General features: G+C 38.5%; 2 protein-coding genes across 3 annotated transcripts; both read left to right on the top strand.

Moving 5' to 3' along the window:
- The first annotated feature begins 209 nt into the window (after positions 1–209).
- Positions 210–7,064, top strand: LOC127456488 (cytochrome c oxidase subunit 5A, mitochondrial-like). 2 transcript variants are annotated; one of them, XM_051725007.1, is made up of 5 exons: positions 210–383; positions 5,685–5,801; positions 5,951–6,072; positions 6,515–6,642; positions 6,926–7,064. In XM_051725007.1, exons 1-4 carry the CDS (start codon positions 308–310, stop codon positions 6,626–6,628), a joined length of 429 nt encoding a protein of 142 aa, XP_051580967.1. In that variant the 5' UTR covers positions 210–307; the 3' UTR covers positions 6,629–6,642; positions 6,926–7,064. The 2 variants fall into 2 exon arrangements, with proteins under 2 accessions (XP_051580967.1, XP_051580968.1); XM_051725008.1 differs by lacking the exon at positions 210–383 and adding an exon at positions 2,742–2,871.
- Positions 7,065–8,063: 999 nt separating this feature from the next.
- Positions 8,064–17,299, top strand: LOC127456487 (protein FAM219B-like). Its single transcript, XM_051725005.1, has 6 exons — positions 8,064–8,300; positions 10,392–10,500; positions 10,710–10,803; positions 11,873–11,947; positions 12,046–12,088; positions 15,337–17,299. The coding sequence occupies exons 1-6, from the start codon at positions 8,229–8,231 to the stop codon at positions 15,484–15,486; spliced, it is 543 nt and encodes a 180-aa protein (XP_051580965.1). The 5' UTR covers positions 8,064–8,228; the 3' UTR covers positions 15,487–17,299.
- Positions 17,300–17,766: the final 467 nt, after the last annotated feature.

The raw sequence follows: 17,766 nt of genomic DNA on the forward strand, positions 1-17,766 counted from the left end.
CGCATGCGCATTAGCTACACAAGCCGGTACAATTGCGTGTTTTAGTATAATCTGATACAAAGAAGCACAATTTATGATTCCAGTATTATCAAATTTTATTGCTGATTTGAAATATATTCTTTTATCGTAAAATTGGCCAACTGTTTTTGAGATTTTGGTCTTTCTCCATTCAAGTAGATAAGAGCTGCACTGGCATGACTGGAAATAGCCTCCCGAGAGCGTTCCAAAGATGGTTGACAGTGGACTGACTTGCTAGAAAGACTTTGTCTGTTTGGACCTGCAGTTTTTGGCAGCACATCCGTTCATCATGTTTTCAGCAGCAGTTTTGCGCGCATCTGCCGCCGGTATCAGGTGTTTGACTCGAACACGTCCCGTTTACACAGGTAAACTCTGACAACTGCGCGAGGAAACGCATAATGCGAGGGTTTCATTCATAGAGATCACAGCAGTTCCGCTTTGAGGTCAAATACAATTTGTTTCACATGATCACAGATTTCATCCTGTGTCTGATGATTTTATTGATCATTAACACATTTTTTATAGGTTCTCTGAAGTTAAGCTCGCTGAGTGTTTCGTTTTGTTTTTAGGTTATTATGTTTGTCCTTGTAATGACCCGCCTCACACACTGGACTCACTTTCTGTTTATGCACATATGACACTTAAAATATACATCAGACATGTGCATTATATGGTTTATTAACTTTTTGCGCCAACAAAAAGTACCATGATGTTACTGTTTTTATTAGGTACCGTGGTAGTACCATAGTAGTTTTTGTAAGAGTTAATGTATTTAATTTGTTCCCCCTCGAATGCCATAGAGTGCTGTGATTGTTAGAGAAGTTCTTCCTGTATTTTACATTTAAAGTCAACATGAAATCAGCAGTGCCTTTCTTATTACATGTTCCTGGTTTTATTGTAAACAGTTCATCAATGCATGTAATTTCATAGGACTTTATTTTTCTTCATAATCTTACATATAACCATATTAATATGTTTACGCCTTGTAACAATGCTTTTTAGTTGACATTACCTAGGCTAAAAATAATGTTAACGCTGTAATTTAAATAACTGTTAACATTAATGCAATAAATGATATGGCAATAATAGCATATGATGACATCATGATAGCGCCGCGCCTCGGTGTGGAGTGGTTCTATTGTTTTGTTGTTTTTGTTTGTTTGTCCTGTGTTTAGTAATCTTTTTCCAGTCAGTTTTACCAGAGACGAACTGCTGAACATTCGACAGCATATACCAGTCAATCTTTTCCCGGATTTTGAATATTCGGACCTTTTGTTTGACATTTAAGTCGGAGGCGCGGCTGTGTTGTTTAAACGCGTTATGAGACGCAGACGAGGGAGACGAGCAGGCGCACTGGTCAATCTCCGTCGGCAGGGCTTTCGAACAACGCTGCCGAGCATTCATCTTGCGATTCTCCGCGCTCTCCCTAACAAAACGGACGAACTACATCTCCTCACCTCTGCTGCCTTGTGCTTCACAGAAACCTGGCTGAGTGAAGCCATTTCGGACAGCGCGTTACATCTGCTGGGGTTTCAACTGTTCAGAGTGGATCACATTGCGGATTTAACGGGGAAAACGAGAGGCGGTGGAACATGCTTTTACATCAATGAAAGTTGGTGTACAGATGTAACAACGTTAAAGAAGATGTGCTGTTCTAATTTGAAAGTGCTCTTTATTAACTGTAAGCCTTTCTACTTGCCGCAGGAGTTTTCCTCGTTTATTCTGGTGAGTGTTTATATCGCGCCAAACGCGTGTGTGAACACAGCGCTGCAACAGCTGGCTGATCAAATCACAGACACAGAACAACAATACCCGGACTCAGTTATTATTATTCTTGGGAATTTTATCAACGCAAACCTCACACGTGAACTGCCCAAATACAAACAGCACATTACATGCCCCACCAGACACAGAAATATACTGGATCATTGCTACACAACAATAAAGAATGCATATCGCTCTGTTTCTAGAGCAGCTTTGGAACTATCTGATCACTGTCTGGTTCATCTTCTTCCAACCCACAGACAGAAATTAAAATCTGCTAAGCCTGTAGTAAGGACTGTGAAGAGATGGACCAACGAAGCAGAGCTGGAACTACAAGCCTGCTTTGACTGCACTGATTGGAGTGTTTTTGAGGCTGCAGCCACAGAGGACGAGCTCACAGATACTGTTACATCATATATCAGTTTCTGTGAGGATATGTGCATTCCTACTAGGACTTATTTAACATTAAATAAGATGTGTGCTCTCACCACTACTCTTCTCCCTCTACACCAACAACTGCATCACCAAGGACCCCTCTGTCAAGCTCCTGAAGATTGCAGATGACACCACTGTCATCGGTCTCATCTGAGATAATGATGAGTCTGCATACAGAAGGGAGGTTAAACAGCTGTCTGTCTGGTGCAGTCAAAACAACCTTTAGCTGAACACGCTCAAAATGGTGGAAATGATTGTGGACTTTAGGAGGAACCCCCCAACATTGACCCCCCCCTCACCATCCTGAACAGCACTGTGGCAGCAGTTGAGTCATTCAGGTTCCTGGGCACTGCTATCTCACAGGACCTGAAGTGGGAGACCCACATTGACTCCATTGCGAAAAAGGCCCAGTAGAGGTTGTACTTCCTTTGCCAGTTGAGGAAATTCAACCTGCCACAGGCGCTGCTGATACAGTTCTACTCAGCAGGCATTGAGTCTGTCCTCTACACTTCAATAACTGTCTGGTTTGGTTCAGCTACAAAATCAGACATCAGAAGACTACAAAGGACAGTTCGGACTGCTGAGAGGATTATTGCTGTTTTTGTATTGTTGTGTACTGGAAGCTCCTGTCACCAAGACAAATTCCTTGTATGTGTAAGTATACTTGGCAATAAAGCTCATTCTGATTCTGATAAATCACAAAAATCAGTACCATTGAGATATGTGGAGATGTTGTGAAGGGTAAACTTGACCTTAAAGGGATAGTTCACCCAAAAGTGAAAATTCTCTCATTTACTCGCCCTCATTCCATCCCAGATGTGTATGACTTTATTTCTTACACTGAACACAAACAAAGATTTTTAGAAGAATATTTCAGCTCTGTAGGTCCATACAATGCAAGTGAATGTACCAAAATTTTGAAGCTCCAAAAGAACATAAAGGCAGCATGTAAGTAATCCATAAGACTCCAGTGGTTAAAACTACAGCTGAAGTCAGAAGTTTACATACACTTAGGTTGAAGTTATTAAAACAAATTTTTAACCACTCCACAGATTTCATATTAGCAAACTATAATTTTGGCAAGTCTTTTAGGACATCTACTTTGTGCATGATATGAGTAATTTTTCCAACAATTGTTTACAGACAGATTGTTTCATTTTTAATTGACTATATTACAATTCCAGTGGGTCAGAAGTTTACATACACTAAGTTAACTGTGCCTTTAAGGAGCTTGGAAAATTACAGAAAATGATGTCAAGCCTTTTGACAATTTGCCAATTAGCTTTTGATTGGCTAATTGGAGTCAATTGGTGGTGTACCTGTAAAACATTGTGGACCTCCACAAGTCTGGTTCATCCTTGGGAGCAATTTCCAAACGCCTGAAGGTACCATGTTCATCTGTACAAACAATAGTATGCAAGTATAAACACCATGGGACCACACAGCCATCATACCGCTCAGGAAGGAGACGCATTCTGTCTCCTAGAGATGAACGTAGTTTGGTGCGAAAAGTGCAAATCAATCCCAGAACAACAGCAAAGGACCTTGTGAAGATGCTGGAGGAAACAGGTAGACAAGTATCTATATCCACAGTAAAACGAGTCCTATATCAACATAACCTGAAAGGCTGCTCAGCAAGGAAGAAGCCACTGCTCCAAAACCACCATAAAAAAGCCAGACTACAGTTTGCAAGTGCACATGGGGACAAAGATCTTACTTTTTGGAGAAATGTCCTCTGGTCTACTGAAACAAATATTGAACTGTTTGGCCATAATGACCATTGTTATGTTTGGAGGAAAAAGGATGAGGCTTGCAAGCCAAAGAACACCATCCCAACCGTGAAGCATGGGGGTGGCAGCATCATGTTGTGGGGGTGCTTTTCTGCAGGAGGGACTGGTGAACTTCAAAAAATAGATGGCATCATGAGCAAGGAAAATTGTGTGGATATATTGAATCAACATTTCAAGATGTCAGCCAGGAAGTTAAAGGTTGGTTGCAAATAATTATAATTTATAATTAATTATAATTTTATTTATTTAGCACCACATTTTGCATATGTACAGTGAAATTCTTTTTTTCACATATCCCAGCTAAGCTGGGGTCAGAGCGCAGGGTCAGCCATGATACAGCGCCCCTGGAGCAGATAGGGTCAAGGGCCTTGCTCAAGGGCCCAACAGTGGCATATTGGCAGTGCTGGGGCTTGAACCCCCAACATTCTGATCAGTACCCCAGAGCCTTAACCACTGAGCCACCACTGCCCCAATGGACAATGACCCCCAAGCATGCCTCCAAAGTTGTGGCAAAATGGCTTAAGGGCAACAAAGTCAGGGTACTGGAGTAGCCATCACAAAGCCCTGACCTCAATCTGATAGAAAATGTGTGGGCAGAACTGAAAAAGCATGTGAGAGCAAGGAGGCCTACATACCTGACTCAGTTACACCAGTTCTGTCTGGAGGAATGGGCCAGAATTCCAGCCAATTATTTTGAAGCTTGTGTAAGGCTTCCTTCCAAATGTTTGACCCAAGTTAAACAATTCAAAGGCAATGCTACCAAATACTAACAAAGTGTATGTAAACTTCTGACCCACTGGGAATGTGATGAAAGAAATAAAAGTTGAAATAAATAATTCTCTCTACTATTATCCACATTTGGATCCATATATTTCACATTCTTAAAATAGTGATCCTAAATGACCTAAGACAGGGAATGTTTTCTACGATTAAATGTCAGGAATGGTGAAAAACTGAGTATAAATGTATATGGCTAAGGTGTATCGAAACCTCTGACTTCAACTGTATATCTTCAGAAGTTATATGAGGTGTGGGTGAGAAACAGATTAATATTTAAGTTATTTTTTTACTATCAATCTCCACTTCACGTTCACATCTGAAAATCACATGTTGTGCCTGTTTAATTTCACTTTCACATCTGAAAGTGAAAGTGGAGATTCTTAGTAAAAAAGGACTATTATTGATCTGTTTCTTACACCTCATATCACTTCTGAAGATATAGTTTTAACCACTGGAGTCGTATTGATTTCTTTTATGCTGCCTTTATGTGCTTTTTGGAGCTTCAAAGTTTTGGACCCTATTCTCTGGCATTGTATGGACCTACAGAGCTGAAATATTCTTCTAAAAATCTTCATTGTGTCATGAGGGTGAGATAATGATGAGGGCATTTTTTGGTTGAACTATCCCTTTAAACCAGTGGTTCTCAACCTTTTTTTGATGAACACCCCCCCCCGTTGAGAACCCCTGCTTTAAGCCTCCATGTTCCGGTCAAAAAGCCTCCTAAGAAATGGGTGCCTGTGGAATTTCAAATGGGGAGTAGTTCCTGTTTAACTGGCTGTGAAATTTTGGTCTGAATTTCTGCATTGACCTTATTAGCCAGTTTAATACGTCCAGGCTATGTAAAGTTTTTTTCCATTTTGGATTTGACAGCTGTCTGTTTTTCTTTTTGTTTTGTAGCTCCTCTGGTGGTAAGATGTTTCTCTCATGCTGAAGTAGAAACTGATGAGGAGTTTGACTCTCGCTGGGTGACGTACTTCAGCAAACCTGACCTCGACACCTGGGAGCTTTGCAAAGGTGATAAACACCAAACACACAGATAACAGTGCATGTAGAAGACAAAAAAAACATCGCACACCGATCACTGCGTCCGTCCACAAATATTAGCAGCTCTGTTTTGATTGTGTATTAATAATGTGAGTAAAGATGTTTTTTCTTTCTCTCAGGTATGAACACACTGATTGGATACGACCTTGTTCCAGAACCGAAAATTTTGGACTCTGCTTTGCGTGCTTGCAGACGGTTGAATGATCTGGCCAGCGCGATCCGCATCTTAGAGGCTGTCAAAGTGAGAGAAGTATTCATTTATTCGTTATGACATAATTAAAATGCATTTTTAATGGTTTTGTATCTGTAATATATTTGGCTTAAAGGTAAAAGGGCCTTTCTTTTATTAAAAATGATATCACAGAGATCATCCTTAGAGCTATTCTGTAATGACTAATGATTCTTTTAGAATTTGGATTTATTGTTTAAACTGGCCTTAGAATTACTGTGGAATTATAGTTTTATCACAAGACAGCTGTAGGCCTCTAATCTTTATACTTACTGAAAGTAATTCATGTTTAATTACAAAATGGGCTAATCTGTATAAATTTGCTCGGTTATTATCGTCAGTAAGCAGATGGTTACTTGTTTTTGAGTGCAAGTTTGTGAGTATAATCCATCTCTTGTGTCTTCTCATTAACATGCTATGCACGCTTTTGAAATTCCCTGAAATGTTTTGTCAGGATAAATCGGGTCCTCATAAGGAGATCTACCCGTATGTGATCCAGGAACTCACACCAACACTGCAGGAGCTGGGCATCTCCACCCCAGAAGAGCTGGGCATTGATAAAGTGTGATTGCCTCATACACTGTGAGTGGGGATTCTTTTCTGAAAGAGGGTCAGAATGAGGGAGGAAAATGATCATGTTTTACAAATATATGACTGTTTATTTTTATTTAAATTATTTTTACTAATATTATAAGTGAATCTCAAGAAACATATCAAAATAATAAAAAAGGCATGTCATGACCCTTTGAATTCTGCATCATAAAGTAATAATTAAAGTCACTCTTACCATGATAATATCTTGATGTTAATATCTAAATGAATGTCCTTTTAAACCATATTTTAAATGTCTTTCTTTCTCTTACAGGTTTTGTGTGTGTGTGTGTGTGTGTGAATTTAATGAGGTTTACTACCTCTGCTCTTCACTGTGTGATGTTCAGGGGGTCAAACTCTGTCCCATCCTGTATAAAATAATAATGGACCTAATAAACCAAGCAATACTGAAATATTGTGTGAGTGTGTTTACCTTATTCAGTTTCACTTTTGTACAGTTAGATAGCTGAAATAAAAAAATAAAAAATGAAGCTTTACCACGTCAATACAATGTGTGTTAATGTTTGTAATGGACATTTTGGACAAATACATTTCTGAATTGAACTGACAAAAAAACTGAACTGACTTTTTTTGCTGCCCATTAAAATCCCAACTTAAAAAATTGGCAAAGCAAAATCTTGTCACCATTAGAAACATTTGTTTGTCCCATAACTGGCGTCCAACACTTTCAAGTCCCAAAAAGCACATAAAGGCAGCATAAAAGTAATCCATGAGACTCCAGTGGTGTAATCCATGTCTACTGAAGTGATCCAATCGGCTTTGGGTGAGAACAGACCAAAATGTGACTCCTTTTTTACTGTACATCTTGCATTGGATTTCAGGCTCAATTGAGACATGCACAGAGCACTAGATGGTCTTAGGAAGTGTAATCGAGCTTGAAATCATGATAGCCAAGGAGACTGCTGATGTAAAAATAGTTACATTTTGGTCTGTTCTTACCCAGATGATGAGAGAATTTTCATTTTTGGGTGAACTATTCCTTGAAGGTTTTGAGGATCTGAAATATAAACTTTAGCTAATGCAATTAAAAAAATATATTTATACCTCTTATAAGGATAAATTAAGCTTGAGTGCCAATTTTCTGTATCCATGGAATATCTAGACCAGCTATTACATTTAGTATACAACCAGAGCACAGTGTGTGGAATACTAATCTCCATTTTGGCTCAATATTTAGTCAGACTGATAAAGGTTTAAACACTTTCACACAAAACTTGTTGGCAGTATTGTGCAGTAAGCACGGTGCTAGTATTTCGTTGTGGACATAGACTGAAATGTTTAAGTAAAAATAAATAAATAATAATAATAATTAATTTGATATATATATATATATATCATTTTCTCTCTCTCTATTATGGCGATATACAGTGAGTGTATATCAGGCTGCACAATCACTGGAGCGCCTGTGGTTGGAAGCAGTGTGCTGAATGAGCTGAAAGTGACGCCAAGTGAAGAAGAATCTCTGTTTACTGTAGCGTTAAAAGTGTTACCATGAGTTTCATCTGTGCGATTTAAGACATGATTTCACATTTAAACCTTCATTTTGAGACACAGACATGAACGACATGAAGGAGAGCGCAGAGCATGACACTCTGTCCGACAACGAGTCTTCAGCGGCGAGACTGAAGGTCATTTTTAATTGATTTCTATTTAGTTTTTTATTTTTGCCCCAGTCATGTGCTGTTTGATTACACTCTATGAATAATAATAAAACACTCGTTTAAATGATGATTATGTGTTCTAACAGAAACTATCCAACCGTAAAACTTTATTAGCAGCTAGTTTATATGCTGTCATCTGTGTTTTGTGTGTTTCTCGTGGAGAATTTAGTCCAATCAAACAGATTTTAATAATTTTCACTTTGTAACAGCGTGTTTTTGTAAGAATTATTCGGGTGGATTTAAAACCTTATAAACCGATAAACCAGCATTACATCTCTAAATCTTTATTAGTGTCATCAGTAATACTTGATTTAATTGCCACATAAGTTATAATTTATAAATAACATTTATACACACAACTACAGTGGCAAGAAAAATTATGTGAACCCTTTGTAATTACCTGCATTTATGTATAAATTTGTCTTGAAGTTGGAAAAAAGTAGCAATAACGAACAAACACAATTTATTAAATTCGTGTACATGTTGAATACATCATTCAAACATTCACAGTGTAGGTTGTAAAAAAAGTATTTGAACCCCTTGGCTAATGACGTCAACCAAAGCTAATTAGAGTCTGGAGTTGGCAAACATGGCATCCAATTAATGACGTGAGATTGGAGGTGTGGGTTGGAGCTACTTTGACTAATAAAAAGCACTCAAACATTTTAAGTTTTCTATTTACAAGAAGCATCTGCTGATGTGGACCATGCCTCGCAAAAAAAGAGATCTCAGAAGACCTACGATCAAGAATTGTTGCTTTGCATAAAGCTGGAATGGGTTACAAAGTTATCTCGAAGAGTTTCGATATTCATCTGTGCACAGTTAGACAAATTGTCTGTAAATGGAGGCGATTTAGTACTGTGGCTACTCTCCCTAGAAGTGGCCATCCAGCCAAGACAACTCAAAGGGCACACTGCAGAATGCTCAATGAGGTAATAAAGAACCCTAGAGTGACAACTAAAGACGTGAAGGAATCATTGGAAGTGGTTAACATCCTCTGTCCATCAATCCGCTGCTTTCCAACAAAAACATTGTTGTGTGCCTGAAGTTTGCCAAAGACCACCTTGACACTCCACAGCGCTACGGGGAAAATGTTTTGTGGACTGATGAAACTAAGGTTGAATGTTTGGGAAGAACACGCAGCACTACATATGGTGAAAAAGTGCACTGCAACATGAAAACATAATCCCAATGATGAAGTACAGTGGAGGGAGCATCATTATTTGGGGCTGCTTCGGGGCATGGAAAGCTTCCCATCATCGAGGGAAAAATGAATTTCCAAGTTTATCAAGATATCCTACAGGATAATGGTAGGGTGGTTGTGCGCCAGCTGAAGCTCAGTAGAAGTTTGGTGATGCGGCAGGACAATGACCCTAAACATAGAAGTAAATCCACGACAGAATGGCTTCAAAAAAAGAAAATCACCTTTTGGAGTGGCCCAGTCAGAGCCCAGACCTTAACCAAATAGAGATGCTGTGGAATGACCTCAGGAGAGCCGTTCACACCGGACATCCTAAGAATATGGCTGAGCTGAAGCAGTTCTGTAAGGAAGAATGGTCAAAAATTCCTTCTGAACATTGTGCAGGTCTAATCCACTGCTACCGGAAACGCTTGGTTTAGGTTACAGCTGCCGAAGGAGGAGACCAGTTATTAAATCCAAGGGTTCACTTACTTTTTCCACAGCACTGTAAATGTTTAATGGGATGTGTTCAATAAAGACATGAAAGATTAAAATTCTTTGTGTGTTTTTAGCTTAAGCACATTGTGTTTGTCTATACTTGTGACTTTTTAATGAAGATGAGATTACATTTAATGACCAATTAATGCAGAAAACCAGCTAATTTTAAAGGGTTCACATACTTTTTCTTGCCACTGTATATTTAATTATCATTAGATTACTCATACACCTCAACAAAATACAGTATGGTACAGAATATATACTATTCACACTAATTGTATATATTATGAAATTATTCCTTTATTTGATACTGTCACATGTCAGCATGTTGATCCATAAAATCAATTGAACTGGCCGAACAAATCATCTTTAATCATCAGAGTGCTGAAAGCAGTGAGAAGCCACAGATAGGAGATGAGAGAATCAAAGCAGTAGAGAAGAGAGGACCGTATATCATGTCAAAAGCACCTGCGTTCCACATGAAACTCCGTAAGTACAGCTGAAAATGCAAAAGTATTCAATAACTTATTTTGCTTTGAATTTAATGTTTTCACAAATATGTAAAGGATGATCTGATGTGTAGCCTAGACTGCGTTCAAAGATTTGTAGTTGTGTATATCTTCTGTCATGAACAGATGTCATGTGTAAATGTGTGTATTTTGCGATTGTGCTGTGTGTTTATTTGTTTTTATTTGCAGAGAAACACAGAGACTCGGCCAGAAGAGCTCTGCAGAACAGAGGCTTCAGCTTGGGCAGACCTGGGCTTCAACAACCCAGACGCAAACCAAAGAAGTGAGTCTTATGACTGTCATAAACGGACATCCTGTGTTTAAAAATATTCTGCAGTCATTTTCTGATTTAAACCTCTTTGGTCTGCTTATGTTTTACATGTGTTGTAAGCCAAGAATATGCATTATAGTTATATAGTGTAGTTTCTGCCTTCCATAAGAACCCTTCTGAAAGATGTTTAAAACTTAACAGTACATAACAGGTGCCCACGTGTCCTGTATGGTAAATCGGTTTGGCTTGTGTGAATGATTGAAGTGTGTTTGACTGTGAGAGTGTGGGTGTGTTTCAAGCAGAGCCCGACCGATATAGGATTTTTGAGACCGATACCGATTTTAGAGAGGGAAAATTCACCGATTACCGATATGGTGACCGATATAGCTAATTTTTGAGCTGGAATTCAAACAGACCTTTTCTATGCTGCTTTCTTAAACAAATATTTTTATCAAAGAACATTTGACATTATTATTATACATTGTCAACAAATTCTAGAAATGAACACTAAGAAAATAAAGACAAATAGCTTAATAAACATCAGTACTGTTAGTATAAGTCAATTGATGACCACTTAAATAAAGAATAAATAAAATAAAAATCAGTGCTGTATGTTTAGTATCAGTCAATTGCTGACCATTTAAATAAAGAATAAATAAAAATACAATAAATAGCTAAATAAACATCAGTACTGTATTTTTAGTATCAGCTCAGAGTCGGCTCTGTAAACAATGGAGTCGGAGCGCGCTCTGCTGGACAAACTACGCTATGACACCAATTCTAAAGCGTTGTTTTCTGCATTATATGTTCTGAAAAAAGTTTTCATATCAGCGCATATCGGTAAAATATACGCCGATACCGATATATCGGTGAAAGGATAATATCGGCCGACCGATATATCGGTCGGGCACTAGTTTCAAGCCCTCTTTTATTTCTTCTCGAATTCAAACAACCTGATCGTAAAAGAGACAAGAAACCATGTGTTTGTCAGGACAACATGCCAGTTTTTACTGTGACATATTTCATTATGTTCTTTTTTCCTTATTGATATTGAATTATTGTGTAATTCTTCTGTTTGCAGTGTGAAGTTTAATAAGGGATATGCTGCTCTGAGTCAGACAGCAGAAGATTCACTCATCTCATTGGATTCAGACAGGTACGACAGCCTCTCCATTATTAACATGCTCTCACATTTATTAACAATCAGGAAGTCTTGAATGTTATGATTTATTGTGCACTGTTTAATCTCATTAGTGATAGAGAGCTGGATTGTTCATCTGGATATTCCTCGGCTGAGGTGAGACGCTTGCATACAAGCCTAATTCAGTTAATTAGGTTAATAATTAGCCAATATAGAACACTTGTTTTTTTTTACCACAATGTATGACCCTGGTTGTGAGTGAAAAATCTGTATATTTCTGTGGAATATTTTTAAATGTGCTAAACTTAGCTTTTATCACTCTTTTTGGTGGCTGAAAGTTGTATCAAATTTGCAATAAATATTTAATAAGCCAACATGCAATGGGGTAGGGCATGTGAAAAAAGTTGTGAATTTTGGATGCTTAAATCTGTGTGCTTTCTGTGGAATTATGCTTGTCCAGATTGCATGCAGTCCTATTCATTCAATATGCATTAAACAGTTGCATAACTTTTCATTAAGCAGACATGTTCTGCCCTGAACAGCTGCACTCATTTCTGTAGTTTCTGGGTGACTAGTATTTAGAATTGAACTTGTAATGTTTGTGTTAGCAGTGTCGGTCACCACACTCCCAGTTTACAATCTTCTGCTGTTGCTTTGTAACTTGGCTGCCAATAACTGACCCAGAGCATTGACTCTAATTCACTAATAATTGCTTGCTTATGTGGGCAAAAAAAGAAAAAAATTCAACTGGATTCACAAAATGTTTTTGCATATTAATTAGTGTTAAATATGTTGCTGAACCCAGATTATTCTTATTTTAATGCATAATGAGATTGAGCTATATATATATATATATATATCCTAATTCCAGAAATACATTTGAAGAAATTGATGAATAATGATTTCTGCTGGGTTCCCACGGTCATGGAAAATCTGAAAACATCAGGGTATTTGGTAAAAGGTATTTTTTTCAGGCCTGAAAAATCATTAATTAAATCTTAAAAAGTCATTAGAAAAGTCATGGAAATTTTTGTAGTGAATATAATCTTTTCTAGTCTAGTCTGTACAATATTGCATTGGCTAGCAGATGTTCTTCATTATTGTGGTCTCTATAAAATAGTTTTTTTTTTTCTTATCCAGAAATTAATTGGTGTGGGAACCCTATTTCTGATTGAAAGCGTTCAAACACAGATTTTACTTACAAATATGTGCGTACACACTGTTAGTAAATGATAGGGCTGTCAACAGGGCTCAGAAACTAAATTAGAATTTTTCACTGAAATATTACCACAATTCGAATTATATTCAAATTTTAAGACATTATTTCAGGTGGGCGGAAAAATCTACAAGACATCTGATTTTTAAATTGACGTTGTCTCCTACATCCACGAAAGGGTGCAACAAATCAATATACACTATATTGCCAAAAGTATTCGCTCATCTGCCTTTAGACGCATATGAACTTAAGTGACATCCCATTCTTAATCCATAGGGTTTAATATGACGTCGGCCCACCCTTTGCAGCTATAACAGCTTCAACTCTTCTGGGAAGGCTTTCCACAAGGTTTAAGAGTGTGTTTATGGGAATTTTTGACCATTCTTCCAGAAGCGCATTCGTGAGGTCAGACACTGATGTTGGACGAGAAGGCCTGGCTCACAGTCTTCGCTCTAATTCATCCCAAAGGTGCTCTATCGGGTTGAGGTCAGGACTCTGTGCAGGCCAGTCAAGTTCTTCCGCACCAAACTCGCTCATCCATGTCTTTATGGACCTTGCTTTGTGCACTGGTGCGCAGTCATGTTGGAACAGGAAGGGGCCATCCCCAAACTGTTCCCACAAAGTTGGGAGCATGGAATTGTCCAAAATCTCTTGGTATGCTGAAGCATTCAGAGTTCCTTTCACTGGAACTAAGGGGCCAAGCCCAGCTCCTGAAAAACAACCCCACACCATAATCCCCCTTCTACCAAACTTCACAGTTGGCACAATGCAGTCAGACAAGTACCGTTCTCCTGGCAACCGCCAAACCCAGACTCGTCCATCAGATTGCCAGATGGAGAAGCGTGATTCGTCACTCCAGAGAACGCGTCTCCACTGCTCTAGAGTCCAGTGGCGGCGTGCTTTACACCACTGCATCCGACGCTTTGCATTGCACTTGGTGATGTATGGCTTGGATGCAGCTGCTCGGCCATGGAAACCCATTCCTTGAAGCTCTCTACGCACTGTTCTTGAGCTAATCTGAAGGCCACATGAACTTTGGAGGTCTGTAGCGATTGACTCTGCAGAAAGTTGGCGACCTCTGCGCACTATGCGCCTCAGCATCCGTTGACCCCGCTCTGTCATTTTATGTGGCCTACCACTTCATGGCTGAGTTGCTGTCATTCCCAATCGCTTCCACTTTGTTATAATACCACTGACAGTTGACTGTGGAATATTTAGTAGCGAGGAAATTTCACGACTGGACTTGTTACACAGGTGGCATCCAATCACAGTACCACGCTGGAATTCACTGAGCTCCTGAGAGCGGCCCATTCTTTCACAAATGTTTGTAGAAGCAGTCTGCATGCCTAGGTGCTTCATTTTATACACCTGTGGCCATGGAAGTGATTGGAACACCTGAATTCAATTATTTGGATGGGTGAGCGAATACTTTTGGCAATATAGTGTAAACATATCAGCACTGTGTTACAGCAATTTGTTTATTGCAAAGAACATATTGGCTGTTAACAAATGTGCATAAAAGGATCAATTCATAAGATTTACTCAGATCATATTCTCAAATATTAAGTAAAAAAGTAAAACAAGAAAAGAAACGCTACAATAGCTGGTTCTATGATAACTTAGTGTTGCACAGTAGCCTGTACCGGTGCCATAGTGCCGGCGGTACCACAGTGTTTTTCATTAAATGTTGTATGTACGTACGTGCTTATGCAGCGAGACGCTATTAAGAGAGCAAGGAATAGTCAAGACACAGCCGCCAAAGACCTCCACCTCTGGGGGCCGTTCACTCCGAATGCATCCGTCTTTTTAAAAATGTTTTATTTAAACATGCACTAGACGGACATCTTTGACTGTTGCATTGTGTCTTGCAGGTTTTTTCAACGTCTCGTGCAGTAAAGCTAATTTTTTAGATGCTGTGTCAATTTAAAAGGACATTTAACTTTTAAACGCTTCTCGAAGCACCCGTGTTCTGTTTTATTTGTTGCACTACATCTGTTTTAGCTCAAAAATTTAAGTAATCCTCAGTGCTTGGCACACATCCAGAATCCAGTTGCTCATTTTAGCATTCGAATATGCACATTTATCTTCAATTTGATGAATATTCAAATTTCACATTTTTATTCGACAGCCTTCGTGAATGAGACTCATTGTCCCATCAAGCTGAAACAGTCTTTTCTGTTCTCCTCAGGTGCATCCAGACCTGAGCAGACAGCTGTTAAAGGACGGTTATCACCTGGATGAAATACCTGATGATGAAGACCTGGACCTGATCCCCCCTAAAGCCTTGACCTCCTCCGTGTGCTGCTGTTCAGATGTGTCGTCCTGCTGCGTGCAGTGATCGAACCCGCAACACCTGTGCTGAACACTTGAGACAAATCCAGACATCTACAACTTGATACTCGGTTTGGCCATCATGTTAAACTTCTGTGGCACCACTCCCGTTTGTGAAATGGAGCAGAAACGTTCCATTTGAGTTCTTATGATGTTTTTAAAAACCACAAAGTGTTTTGGATGTTGTTGTTGTTTAAGCCCAGTGTCTAGTTACTAATCAAAAATTTAACCTTGAATCAAAGCTACTGTTAAAGGAATAATTCACCCAAAAATAGAATTTGTCATAATTTACTCACCCTCATGTTGATCCTAATGTAGTGTAGCTTTCTTTGTAACACAACAGGAGATATTTAGCAGAATGCCCAAGAAGCTCTTTTCCACATAATGAAATTTGACAGTGATTATTGATCAGTGATCAGTCATGTGACAAGTTAGAATCGGTGGACGTCAAACCTGGTGTGGTGCGTGCCATATTTGAATTAAAGAAAATTTTTAGTGAATAATGACGACATGGGAATCCGTTCCTTGTTTAAAGCTATTGTATTCAACTTCAGAAGACTTGGAATATAGCTCACAAGTCATATGCACTACTTTTAAGATACATTTATGGTCGTTTTTGGAGCTTGGCAGTAAAAATCACTGTCCAATTTTATTGCTGTCACCACTGTTTTTCCATACATTCTTAAATGTCTCATTTTGTGTTCCATAGATGAAAGTCATACAGGTTTGGGACAAAATAAGGGTGAGTAAATGATGACCGAATTTTCACCTTCGAGTGAACTATCACTTTAATGCAGCGATTGTGACCTATCACACCCCCACCTGCACGATGGCACTGAACTCTAAAGTATGAAATGAAGGCCCTTATTTAATAGAAATATGTGACTTTCACTGATTTGCTCAGTCAGAGACTAGTGATGTTTGTTTTAGCTGTCTTTATATGTGTTTGAGTTTAAAAACAAAACCGCTTTTTTGTTGGTTTCAGAAAGCTCAGGACATGGACTAGTGTAACTTGAAAACAAAATGCCAATAATTCCATCCCATAATCAGCACAATGTTAGAGGAATTGGAGTGTTACTGATATTGAGAAACCAGACACTAATTTACATACAGTTGAGACAAACAGAATTTATAGGTAGGTGTGTGTATATGTGTGAGTGTTTCTTCTATATTGCTCATGTATTCTTTACTACTCTGCTATGGAGTTTCAGGACAGGGCTACATCCAGTCTCTGTGTTATAAAGTGTGTTTATTAACTCTTTTTATCATTCATCTGTGAGCTTTTCCTTTTCAAATTGATGCTTTAAAAATGTATGATTTGACAAAAAACACTTCTGTTGTACAAGTATTGCACTATTCTCTTTATGTTCTGTTACTCCCAAAAAAAAAAAACACCTGGTTCCCCTTCAGTTTTAGGGGCCGTTGAATTTTAAGTTTATTCTTTTTTTTATTATTATGCGAGTATTACTTTAGTTAAAAACCTGCTGTGAGAGAGATGTTATTTTGTATTCAATTTCATTTGAAATAGTGGAATATTTTTATCTGCCCCTGAAAAAAAAAATGCTTTCTTGAGTATAACAAGTGTTGTGTAATATTGGTGTTTGCAATTCACGTGTACTGTATGCATGTTTGGCATCAGACTTGACAATCTGCAACACTATGCAACGAAACACTAATTCTTCTTTGTAGCCACAATGAATCAGTTACTGACTTAACACGCAATAACTTAAAATACATTTATTTTGTTGTAAGAAAAATATTATTTGTATTTAATTATTTGTATTTAACTGTGTGAAATTAAAGGAAACATACCTAAACTATAGCCATCTTAATGCTTTTATTAATGACTGTTGAATGTTGTTATTGATAACTGAATATCAGCATGGGCTCAGAACAGAGCAGCAGTGGTGGCATGGCGGTTAAGGATCTGGGTTACTGACTAGATAGTCAGGGGTTCAAGCCCCAACACTGCTGCTCTGTTCATTGGGCCCTTGAGCAAGGCCATTGACCCCATCTGCTCCAGGGGTGCTGTATCATAGCTGACCCTGTGCTCTGACCCCAGCTTGGCTGGGATATGTGAAAATTAGTTAAGGTTGATCAGAAGGTTGGGGTTTCAAGCCACAGCACCGCCAAGATGCCACTGTTGGGCCCTATCTGCTCCAGGGGTGCCATATCATGGCTGACCCTGCACTCTGAAAAGAATTTTACTGTATATGTGCAAATGTATAATGTGTGATAAATAAATATTATTAAAAATTAATTTAAAAAAAACATTAAATTTATAAAC

Source organism: Myxocyprinus asiaticus, chromosome 18 (assembly GCF_019703515.2).
Source record: "Myxocyprinus asiaticus isolate MX2 ecotype Aquarium Trade chromosome 18, UBuf_Myxa_2, whole genome shotgun sequence".
Lineage (NCBI taxonomy): Eukaryota > Metazoa > Chordata > Actinopteri > Cypriniformes > Catostomidae > Myxocyprinus > Myxocyprinus asiaticus.

Coding starts and splice junctions, on each gene's coding strand:
- LOC127456487 (XM_051725005.1), top strand. CDS start 8,229: ATGAACGACATGAAGGAGAGCGCAGAGCATGACACTCTGTCCGACAAC. Junction 10,804..11,872: donor CCCAGACGCAAACCAAAGAA/GTGAGTCTTATG, acceptor TTCTGTTTGCAG/TGTGAAGTTTAATAAGGGAT. Junction 12,089..15,336: donor CTGGATATTCCTCGGCTGAG/GTGAGACGCTTG, acceptor TGTTCTCCTCAG/GTGCATCCAGACCTGAGCAG.
- LOC127456488 (XM_051725007.1), top strand. CDS start 308: ATGTTTTCAGCAGCAGTTTTGCGCGCATCTGCCGCCGGTATCAGGTGT. Junction 384..5,684: donor AACACGTCCCGTTTACACAG/GTAAACTCTGAC, acceptor TTTGTTTTGTAG/CTCCTCTGGTGGTAAGATGT. Junction 6,073..6,514: donor GCATCTTAGAGGCTGTCAAA/GTGAGAGAAGTA, acceptor ATGTTTTGTCAG/GATAAATCGGGTCCTCATAA.